General features: G+C 40.3%; 1 protein-coding gene across 6 annotated transcripts in view; it reads right to left on the reverse strand.

Annotated features, from left to right (window-relative positions):
* Positions 1-12,691, reverse strand: part of LOC125238674 — a 59,040-nt gene that overhangs the window by 35,801 nt on the left and 10,548 nt on the right. For 5 of the 6 annotated variants that reach the window (XM_048146398.1, XM_048146323.1, XM_048146252.1 and 2 more), the window contains exon 2: positions 1,074-1,209. The exons of the other annotated variant lie outside the window; for it this stretch is intronic. In XM_048146398.1, the coding sequence (XP_048002355.1) occupies positions 1,074-1,175 (102 nt within the window). In that variant the 5' untranslated portion in view covers positions 1,176-1,209. The remainder of the gene's footprint in view (positions 1-1,073; positions 1,210-12,691) is intronic. 6 annotated transcript variants of the gene reach the window in all.

Raw genomic sequence — 12,691 nt, forward strand, 5'->3', positions numbered from 1 at the left:
TCTATATGTGCGTATCTCGCTTACGCCCCGTGTATCGAGGGCCTAACTAGAAATGATGATAGATACCAGTGGCGGAGCGTCAATACAACTCGATTCCCAGCGGGTTCCCTAAAATTCTCTAGTATCTGTAGAAGTCCATACAAAACAGATTCCAAAAACCTCTCCGACTTTACCAACGAAAATTTTCACGTCCGGCCACTGATAGATACTCAATAGCAGAAAGGATCTCACACGCTTCCGCTCTCTAAGGACGCAGGATGCAGACTGACTACCTACAACCCAACTAACATGTAAGGCAACTTAGGCAACTGCATGTTGACTGCCGTCTACTGAACGGCAGTTCGAATACAAGTTGCAGTGTTATATGAAACCTTTCGCAATGGAAATGGAAAACCGACAGCTCCGGATTTGAAGTTGGGTTGACTTCGTCAAAACAAATGTCCGTCCTGTCGCTGAGGCACTGGTCCCACCGCGAGCTAGTAAACTATGAGCTATTGGCTATAAAAACGAACAAAAGATAATCACTACCGTGTAAATAAAAGAGACACGGCAATGCTTATAGTTACTCGCCCAGCGGTGAGCTGTCAATATCGCCGTGTCTCTTTTATTTGCACGGGAGTGCTTATTTTTTTTTTCGTTTTTATAGCCGATAGCTCATAGCTTACTAGCTGGCGGTGGGACCAGTGCCTGAAAAAAGGCCTCCAAGAATAGGCGAGACGACTAAAAAAAACTAATTAGTCCGTCAGTTAGATTATCAAAGAATTTTAGACACGTATTTTTTCCTTTTTCTCGTAAACGAAAAATGACGACGGTACAGTGCGTTGAAGTTTCGCGTGACGTCACGCCTAGGTACAATTTTTACTGAGAAGTGACGTCACAAGCCCCCACTCCGGAACTTTGATGCTCTATATCTTTGTATTTTTTCATTAAATAATTAGAAAAAGCGAAAAATATGTGTTCAGTATTTTTGGACGATCTAACTGACGGACTAAACAGAATGCTTTTTTTTATGTAGTCGTCATCCCTATTGACTAGCATAAGTTGGCTTTGAACGTGATTAGCGTCAACCGTACCTGGTCGTCAATGTCCGCGTAGAGCGGGAGACGCCGGGGGTGCGCGGGGGCGGCGGCGGAGGGCTGCGGCTGCGGAGCGCCGCCCGCGACGGCTCGCTGCATGCCCGCCTACTGCCCAGTCATTGTGGCCGCGATCCTGCGCACGAAATACACAGTTTAGAACAGAGCTTAGCTGCTGATACTACAAGGTTTTAAATAGGTATATTCAACAGTAGCTATTAGGTGAAGCGCTGGTGGCTTAGCGGTAAGAGCGTGCGACTTTCGAACCGGAGGTCGCGGGTTCGAACCCCGGGCCCCGGCTCGTACCAATGTTTTACGGAACTTGCGTGCGAAATATCATTTGGTGTTTGCCAGTCGCTTTTCGGTGACGGAAAACATCGTGAGGAAACCGGACTAATTCCAATAAGGCCTAGTTACCCTTCGGGTTGGAAGGTCAGATTGCAGTCGCTTTCGTAAAACTAGTGCCTACGCCAAATCTTGGAATTAGTTGTCAGAGCGGACCCCAGGCGGGAGGCTAATGGGAATGAGCCTCGGCAAATTCCGGGATAACGCAAGGATTATTGATGAAACAGTAGTTACATTTTTGAAAATAGTTTAGGTAATTAAATTATCTTTGTCAGTCAAGAGACTATTCTTAGTTTCTGCAAATCTCATCAGCGGCTGAGATGGGCTGGTCACCTTGAAAGAATGCCAAATATGAGGGCTCCTAAAATTATGACCAGGTGGGACACCGCAACAAAAAGGCCCAGGGCTAAACCTCAGAAAAGGTGGTTTGACTGTGTGGAAGAGGACCTGAGGAGAATGAGGAAATATACCAACTGGAGGAGGGTTGCCAGAGATCGCAACAACTGGAGGAAGATAGTGGAGGAGGCCAAGACCCAAAGGGTTGTAGCGCCATCGGAAGTAAGAAATACCTAAGTAATGAAATTAGCTTTGTAAGCTGAATTTGTAAAGCGGTGGGTTTACTCGATACATCTCGATAGGTACTGTACTCGTAGCTCTTATGGAAATTTCAATAAATTGTGGTGTTTCAACTGTATGCAGATTGAAGTGACTTCGGACACACGGTCAGACATGAGCCGAACAATCTTGCAAAGCGCACTAAAATAAATAAATATTGGGGGACGTTTTTTGAATTACACAAATCAACGTCCGTAGCCCCAAACATAAGTCTCTTAGATGTGGCCGGTCCCTTATGGAAATTTCAACCAATTGTTGGTGTTTAGGCCACTGTAGAACTATGTCACAGTGACGTTATAAATCAGATTGAGCCGAAATCTTGCTTACTGCTTGTCATTTTGACATGGTTGTAGAGTGGCCTAGGGTTCCAATTGGCTGACTGTACAATGGGTGCTATGCGACGATATATACACTTAGGGTCCATTTAGACGGACGGACGAGAACTCGCATATGAGTTTTATTACATTGCGGTATTTGATGGCTGTGCAAAATTTTATGTAACCGCTACAGCCCGCAATGTAACGTAAAATCGCATGCGAGTTCGCTGCACGCCATCTAAATCAGGCATTGTATAGAGAAATACATACTTATATATATAGAAAACATCTATGTTCGTCGCACAAATAAATGCCCTTCCCGGGATTCGAACCTGGGACCGCGGCTTAGCAGGCACGGTAGGGCCACTACCAACTACGCCAGACCGGTCGTCTAAGACCAAGTTCGGCATGGTGCACAAATTGGACAATAACCATCCAACAGCCTGTTGGGAGTATGTATACTATGCATATATATCTAAGCACGATTGACTGGTGGTTTATTTTTCAGCAATTCCCGTCAACTTTGTACAATGCCACGTCAGCAAATTTTAATTGATCCTATTTTGTTACCAACATTTAGTAATATAATTCGACATTCGTAAGATATATACAGGATAATTGTTATAATCTTGGTTATAATTAAGAAAATATAGATACTAGAGAACCTTAATGACGAAATAAAACTTAATAAAATCTCAATTAATCAACAAAATCTTGGTAACAAAATAGGAATTAATAAAAACAAATTTAACTTTTCCCTTAATTTTTGTACAAAGTTGACGGGAATTGCTGTTTTACAAGCTTTTATTTAGGTTACCTTGTTATTACTTATTACAAGCTTTTATTTAACTTGCCTTGTTAGTATGCTATGAAACGTCGTATCCCCATCGAGTAAGGGGTTTTTAAAAACGTCTCGGAGAGCAAAAGATGCCTGTTGAAAGAAAGGTACAGTCGGCGATAAAAGCTTGTGCCAAAAATGTCATTTTTGCAAAAAAAAACTTATTGTTGTTTATGTTGTCGATAGAAAAGAAAGAGAGAGAGAGATTAGTGAAAGTTGGAGTTGGATGGGTTAGATTTCGGCGGACTTTTTCTGGTCATATCGGGAAAATCCAGGTTCCAAGCACATTTAACGGAATATTTACGAATGTAAAGGAAGCAAAACAGGTATGTCAGGATCGTAGCAAGTGGAAATCAGTGCATGGTCTCTAACTACCCCTCCATGAAAAAATCATGACTATACGTATACATACATGTATGTGTATGAACTCGCAATAGTTAGTATTATTATTCGTCGAGTAAGGTATGTTCCCACAAACAGTCGCGTGTCTCGGCGCGCAATGACGTTTTTAAACGCCGCCTGAATTATTTATAAAATCAGAAATAGTTTGTATAATTTAATTAAGACGCGCCCCAGGTGGGGCGGCGGCGTTATTAAATTATACGCGTATTACGTTTCTTAATAAATATTTCAAAAAATGTACTGCCAGAGACTGTTTGTTGAACATCCTTACAGAGAATCACGCGGATACATTGTATGTGTAGGAACTCGCAATAGTTAGTATTATTATTCGTCGAGTAAGGCTGGTAGGTATAGCTTTATCCTTTTCTCACATGCTACAATTATTGTAAAGGAAACGAAACAGAAATACTCATTGAATACGTAGTTTTATCAAAGGACCGAGTGGACTAAAAACCCGGGCTCGTATCAATGAATTCTGAGAACTTAGAGAAGAAGGAAATCATTAATTATATACCTATTATAAACGCACTATTGGATTTAAAAAGGAACGGAAAAAAAAAGATAATATTTTTTTATTAAAAAAAAAAAAAAAAAAAAACGGATTTAATATTTTTTCGTGTTTTAATTTAAACTACAACTTCTTTTGTACAATGTATAATACTAATATAGCGGCCAATATCATCAACTATCTTTGCCGAAACAAACGCTCAAATAATGAGCCTCATTGCTCGTGTACATGCTTTTGCGTCACAGTCACCAAAAAAATGGCTAAACTGATTAGCACATGATTGCAGATGTCGATGAGTCCTTATGTCATTAATACAGTTAAAGAAGACGAGTCATCTATCTCGCGGCGACATACGCTCGGGGCCATCATGTGCTAGGCCTACTGATGAATTAGTAAAATTGATAAACACGCTCAATGACGCTCATACAGCCTAAAATGATAAAGATGTGATGAGTTTATTGTGAACTTAGGGCTGATTTACAAGGTACGAGATTCGAGTGAGATTCATGCGAGTTTCATTACACTGCAGTATTTGATCGGCAAGCTGAATTCGATGTAACAGTAACCTCAACAGCTCCCAAAACTAAAATCGCAGCATGAGAGTTCGTGTCCCGTGTAAATGGGCCTTTAGCCTCCGACCTGACCCTGTAGCCAAGAGAACAACCGTATCGCATCGTAGACTCTCTATCGCTCTTCCGGATTGGAGCGACAGAGCCAGTTGAATTTAGTTGCAACTTGTTTTTTAATTTCAACTTAATTCACAATAAAATCTAATTATAAACATGACTACAAACTGTACTAGTCCACAACAGACAATTCATAAACGTTGCGCGCCGTGACGTCACACACACACGCACACACCCGCACACTAACACACAAAGTGCAATGAGTCAACGCGTTTCTGTTTACGCGGAAACTATAGTACGAGTGAACTGAATATTATTAATCGAAATTAATTGCCAATGATGTTTGCAATTACGAAGTTGCGCGAAATCGGGAAGTGCGTTTGCGAAGACATTATCGAAATGGAATGTTGGTAAGTAATTACTTAGCGGGCGGTTTTTAAATGTACACGCACTTAAAGCTCGGCCACACATGCGCGTTTTGATAGCGTAGGCGGAGCGTTAGCGGAGCGCAACGATAGCGGTGCGCCGGACGAACGCTGGCGTTGCGCCCAGCGGACGCCGGCGGGAACTAACGAGCGCGGATTGCGTGCGGAACGCCAGCGTTCCGCCGGCGCACCGCTATCATTGCGCTCCGCTAACGCTACGCTATCAAAACGCTTTATGTGTGGCGGAGGCTTTCTCTAACGAAGCTGTGTTTACGTTCGAATACCTCACGAGCTTTTCTAGCCATTGTGCCCACCAAAAGCGTGTAAGCGATGAGCTGGGCCATTTTTTTCAACCCCACTTTTTTTGTAACATGGGTATTTTTTACGCGATTCATACTCTGAATCGCGAGCTCTTTCGATCCTGATAGGAGAAAAAAAATGTCCCAAGATTTCCATACATTTTTTCGAACCTTTTCCATTCCGTTACCGCCATACAAAATGAAAAAATGGTAACGGAATGGGAAAAAAACCTTGGGACACTTTTTTTCTCCTATTAGGATTGAAAGAGCTCGCGATTCTGAGTGGAAAACACATAAAAATTTCCAAATCAAAAAAAAAGTGGGGTGGACAACTTTGAAAAAAATGGCCCAGCTATCCGCGATGGAAACGAACAAATGATAGTCGAAATTCGAAATAAAAGAGGCGCGATGATAGCGCGAGCGAGTTATTTGTTCGTCGCGATGAATTACAAATCTAAATCGCTCGCTCTCTCTTTTATTTACACGGGACGACTATCTTTTGCTCCTTTCTACCTCTCCGACGTACAGTCGTCAACATATGAAAAAACGCACCAAAGAATTACGCTCTTTAGAAAATAAATAATTTTTCCCCTCACTAGCTTGGAAACACGTGTTTTGTCCTTTAATACCAGCGGGTAAAACGCATTTTATCCACTAGTGGGTAAAGTAATTTGACCTTGAATAAAGTCAAGTTAACAGCTTTAAAATTGATAAAAGTAGGTGAATCTAGTAATAAAGATGATTTACCACAATTACCACCTTTGGAACTACTGGAATCAGTGATAAACGCATTTTTTGCGTTGTAGTTTCCTCGCTATAGTGAGGGGAAAAGTTTCGTTTTACACTCGGGTGTGTGTTAAAAAACTCGCAAGTTCAGGATTCTATTCTCGAACCACTCGCTCGCTCGTGGTTCAACTATAGAATCTTTTCACTTGCTCGTTTTTCAATTCCACACTCGGCGTTAAAATACAACTTTGCCCCCTTGTATAACAAATAACTATTCTACAACTATTTATTTCAAGTTTCCACAGGCTTATCTCTTTTGTATGGATAATATTTTTGATGCTGACTGTTTAGTCATTAATTAAGAAAGCCGAATTTGGCAGGTTTTGCTAAAACACGAGTTAGGACTTTTGAAATGAGCAATAGTATCCTGTACCTGTAAAAAAACTTCTAACGGATGTTGATACTGCATACAGTGCATACATACTACTTTTATAGGTACCTTACCTACATGAAAGATCTTATAAGCAATGGTCGAATACTAAATGTCGATCGTTATACAGAGTGGGGCCTGTAACAAAGGCAAAGAATTGAACTGTAGTATTCTCCTTATACTGATCAACATTTGTTCAGTGACTTTTAAAAATTATGAAGTCTTTAAATTTTTAATTTTTCATACAAAATAAATATTAGCTTCAATGTACCTACGCCATTATTGTTGTCATTGACGTTGTCTGTCACACTTTAGACTTAACAGAATACGCAATACATTACCTCTTAGAAAAAAATTTCAAGGGTGATAAAAATCAAAATACAAGTTATTTTTAGAAGTCGCCGAACAAATGCTGATCAGTATAAGGAGAATAGCCTAGAGTTCAATTCTTCGCCTTTGTTACAGGCCCCACTCTGTATAAAGAGTCTTCTGCGGGCGTAGCACACTAGTGTGAATAGTGTGATAAACCTTATCACGTAGGTGCATCCCTATCGCATTTGCATTACACAAACAGGTAATCTGAAAAGTACGACCTGGCGTCATATGAATTATCACGCTAACGTGCTTGCCCGTCTGGTCATAGTAGTCATATTCATTCAATCGAAATAAAAAAGTAAGGAATATGTTGTAAGTTACGATTATGATTATGCTCGTATTAAAGAAGTTTCATGTTTATTACTATGCTAAAAGCCTCCGCCACACATAAAGCGTTTTGATAGCGTAGCGTTAGCGGAGCGCAAAGATAGCGGTGGTTCCGCTCGCAATCCGCGCTCGTTAGTTCCCGCCGGCGTCCGCTGGGCGCAACGCCAGCGTTCGTCCGGCGCATCTATATCATGCGCTATCATTGCGCTCCGCTATATGGATATCATTGCGCTCCGCTAATGCTCCGCCTACGCTCTCAAAACGCGCATGTGTGGCTGAGCTTTAAGACTCCGCCACGCATAAAGCTTTTTGATAGCGTATCGTAGCGGAGCGCAATGATAGCGGTGCGCTGGCGGAACGCTGGCGTTCCGCTCGCAATCCACGCGCATTCCGCTCTCAATCCGCGCTCGTTAGTTTCCGCCGGCGTCCGCTGGGCGCAACGCCAGCGTTCGTCCGGCGCACCGCTATCGTTGCGCTCCGCTACCGCTCCGCCTACGCTATCAAAACGCGCATGTGTGGCCGAGCTTTAAAGTCGGCTTTTAAGTCGTCTCCATCTAATAGTGATCACTTTAGCAAACATAATACTGGGAAGTGGGAAGGTAGTTGAACATTAAAACGGCAATTTCATCCACTCAAATTGACATAAACAAGATCATACATTCAAGGTATAACTATAGATGCGATCAAAGTGCCAAAAATATGTAAACACGAGTTTATTGCTTATACGTTAAGTATATTTACTACCTTGACTGTACCACAGTATAATAAAGAGTACTATCGTATATGACTATACACTGCCTAGTGTCTACTAAACTGCACTAAGAGCCTGGTAAAGTGAGTAAAGTCAAACCAGTTCCATCGTTAGACAAAAAAGGGCAAAACCGGTAATGAGTGATATCTAATGATAAATGAACATTATAAAAACTCGCTTAATGACCCGTGTGCGCTCTCGATTTAAGGTGGCTCGCTTTCCATACAAATAACATCTACCATTTATTTAGTCACCGCACACTACAACTAAATAAAAATATGTGCATACATCTACTATACATTATCCGTCGTCGCGGTAGTGAATGAAATACATTGTTTGATACAGAAATCATGGACAAATTCATGTGAATTTTTTATTAATTTTACGTAAATGTGCGTGCCAAATTTTGTGTACAGACACAGAGCCGTCATATTTCGCGCATTTTTAGTTGACATTGTCATCAGTGACATTTGGCTCTTGACAAGTAATTATTTAAAGTAATTATTTTAGTTAACTCAAGCAGACTCAGAAATAATGACGCATTTTGTCAACAAAGATACATATCGTGTATTTCGACACTGCTAATGTAAATCGAAATGGCGTCTCGGTCAATCGACCGACTATGATGCAGAAGATCGTGGGTTCGATTCCGAAGTTTTTTTTTAATCATTTGAACTTTTATGGATTTATTAAGTATTTTTTATTTTTTTAATGGAATATTTAACTATTACTATATTGCTTTCCTATTTTTTATTTTCATACAAAAATACAATACAATCCTGTATTATGCCTTTGTTGATAAAATAAAATATTACACGTCTGGTATAATACATTATACATAGGTCATAGTGTGGGCATAGTATTAGTAATGTGCTGTACTCCTTGCATTTACTGAGCTGGTTGACCTATGTTGTTGTTGTGTGAATGTTTTTCTTCAACAATTAAATGGTTATATACAAGAATATAATAGCAAGAATATGGGTAGCTTTTGCACATTGTAATTTTGTAGTTTTGCCGTGAAAGACGGACAAACAAACAGACACACACCCTTTCCCATTTGTAATATTCTAATATTAGTATGGATTTGACATTATTATTTATGTTTAAATAATTATATATGTATAGCCTAATTTCGTCGGTAACAGCGTGTTATGTAATGGCGTCGTTGGTGAACAGTCGCCTGTTACGCAGTGAAGCCTCCGCCACACGGGCGCGTTTCGAGAGCGTCGGCGTCGCGTCAGCGGAGCGACACGCCGGCGTGACGCCCGCAGGCGGCCGGCGTGTCGCCCGCCGGACGCTGGCGGGAAGCGCGCGATGCGCGCGCAATCCGCTCATGATCTGAGCGATAGGGATAGCGATAGGGATAGCGATAGCGATAGCGATAGCGATAGCGACAGCGACAGCGACAGCGACAGCGACAGCGATAGCGATAGCGATAGCGATAGCTATCGCTATCGCAATCGCAATCGCAGTCGAATTATATGTAGAGTCGAATTATATGTAGAGTCGAATTATATGTAGAGTCGAATTATATGTAGAGTCGAATAGTGATGGGTAGGACATCAATTTCAAATGAGTTTGTATGAGTACCTCATTTCCAAAAATGAGGTGTTACAATGTCTTACTTCAAATGAGGTGAGGTACTGATCTGTATATATATATAATTTCTAGCATCGGCTGTTTGACAAAATCCATCGGCAACAAAAACTAGTATGTGTAGTTGTGTACTAGGTAAATATTCTTTTATACATACTAAATTTCATTAGTCATAATGAGTACTTGAACATTTAACAAGAGAAAATAGATAAAATTAAAAAATATTTCAAGGACTGTCATAGAGGCCTGCATAACAACTTAATTTGATGTTTTTATGGAACTGGGTCTAATTTTGCCATTGAATAATATTATTTACAGTTTGTTCCATTTAAATTACTGCTACAAATTACAGTGGTTTCATATTATTAACAGCTTAATAATAACATACTTTGATTAGCATAGTTACCATAAAACTGCATGTTTTAAAACAAACTAAAGTTCGTATTGTTTTATAATTAGTACCACTTTTACATAAAAATAACAAACTTACCACTCCATGTGTTTTAAAAGCAATATGATACGAGTAGTAATTAAAAACACCATCAACATTCGCGACGCCGGTAAGTCTTTTCAGTTCAGTTTCACTATTTTTTTGCACACAAATGACACTAAGGCAGAATCACAGGTATATTTGATTGTGTAAAAGTTGTCACCATTATTACATTTTGGCTCATTTATTAGTATTATCACTGTAGGACATAACTAAACTTTATGCAAATACACACAAACTAACTTTTCTTCTGTAAACTGTCATTACTGTCAACGTCAACCGCCTGTGAATTACGTTTCGTGTCGGATTTATTTATCATTCTATTGAATTAAGAAATGAATTATTCTTTCTATTACTGATTAAATACTTAATTAAACTACCATGCTTCACATAATTTATATTATATTTCGGTCAGTAATCTTGTAATTGTTTTTAAGCAAGCTTCGTAAACGCATCTTCTCAGTGGTTGGCCCTCTGTGTTGGTATGCTTGGTATTCAAAAATGAAGACCTGCCGCGAAAAACAACATTTTGCATCTCAGCTGCATTTATTCATGACTTCACAAATGCGACAGAGACAAAAGATGTGGTTCACGCGAAATCGTCTGATTTTTCGCGCGATTTTTGCGAGCAAGTTAACTATCCTGGGATCAAAAAGGCGTAAAATGTATGAAAACTTGCGACGCATAAGATTGTTTTCTTTCGAGTCATGTGTAACGTATTTTTGGTGAGGCAAATTTGAAGCCCGCGTGTGTCTGTCTCACTCCCTCTTATGGTAAACGTAACTATCTGTTTCACTTTGAAAGGATTTTTGAAGTGTTGTTGTCACAGTGCCTCTTCTGTCTTTCCGGTACAAAGCAATTTCCGGTACAAACGAGTCAAACGATACATTTTATTTTATCGGTGGACCTTTTGTCCCGGCCATAAGGTCTGTAGTTCGGTAACTGAACGTGTGGTTGATCACTTCATTTGAGGTGTCGACTCTCGCGACGGAGTTTGAGGGCCGCGTCTGCCGCGAGGCGCGCGAGTGGATGATGAGTTTTTGACGTTTTGTGACATTTGAAGTATGTGCATGATCTGTGAGGAATGAGGTGTTTGTGTTGCTACTGTTGCGAGCGAGTATTTGAGGGCCGCGAGGCGCGCGTGTGGATGATGAGTTTTGACGTTTTTGTGACATTTGAAGTACGTGAATGCTTTGTGAGGCGTGAGGTGTTTGTGTTGCGACTGTCACAAGCGAGTAAAATGAGGTGCGGTGAGTTGAAGTGTGATGCAATACATTTTTGCCGTGTGAAGTACTGCGACAAATTAACAATATGAGTGGTACAAATGAGGTGCCTCACGAGTGAGGAACTCAACACTAGAGTCGAATTATATGTAGAGTCGAATTATATGTAGAGTCGAATTATATGTAGAGTCGAATTATATGTAGAGCCGAATTATATGTAGAGCCGAATTATATGTAGAGCCGAATTTATGTAGAGCCGAATTTATGTAGAGCCGAATTTATGTAGAGCCGAATTTTATGTAGAGTCGAATTTTATGTGGAGTTACTCGTGAGTAGAGAGATATGCCCTTGTTCAAGTGCTAGAGACACTATTCTAAGACAGTCTGTCATAAGTTTCAGATGGAAGACGACCCAGAGGTGCCGCTATCGCTATTGCTATCGCTATCGCTATCCCTATCGCTATCCCTATCTCTCTTTTTCAACCCCTTCATCCCTTTTTTTCGAAATAAAAATTAGCCTATGTTCTGTCTCAGGGTCTAAAGATTGTCTGTTCCAAATTTCATCAAAATCGGTTGCGTGGTTTAAGCGGGAAAGTGTAACAGACAGACAGACAGACAGACAGTTACTTTCGCATTTATCTTTCTACGTTCGAATTCATGATGCCGCAAATCCGTCCGATCGCAACGCGCGCTGTGTTATGTGTGACTGCACAAGCGTTCCGAGGGCGGACCGCTCGCGATGCGCCGGCGCGACGCCGGCGGAGCGCTCTGCCAACGCGCAAAAACAGCGCGCGTTCAGCTCGCGTGCCGCTAAGCTGACGCAACGCTCTCGAAACGCGCCCGTGTGGCGGAGGCTTGAAACTGCGTTCGAATCCCAGGATTCTATAAACTTTTTGTATTTTTTTGGATATAAGTTTCGTATTTTTTATTGACCAAGCAAGAATAGAGAGCCGAAGGTATCAATTTTATCTTAGAGAACATATTGATTTTTTTATTGTCATTTTCATTTTCTATTTATTAAGTTGAGATATAAAACACAACTTTTAATACCCTCGCTAAATATAATATTTTCTCGAAATTACTCCTTAGATAAAAAAGTCCACTTGAGTTTTTAAAGCATTACGTTACTCAGTTAACTATTGCATTTTCATTTACTAATTTAAGATTTCAAAAGCGAATTGAATACCCTTGCTCCATCGAAAATAAACAATTAGAAAAAAAATCATTCGCATCGTAGTTTAGAAACTAAAATTTATCTATACTTTTTGGGATTTTTTAAAATATCACATTAGGATAATTATGTTAGAAATACTGAGTTGGACGAAC

The sequence above is a fragment of the Leguminivora glycinivorella genome, chromosome 1, assembly GCF_023078275.1.
Source record: "Leguminivora glycinivorella isolate SPB_JAAS2020 chromosome 1, LegGlyc_1.1, whole genome shotgun sequence".
Lineage (NCBI taxonomy): Eukaryota > Metazoa > Arthropoda > Insecta > Lepidoptera > Tortricidae > Leguminivora > Leguminivora glycinivorella.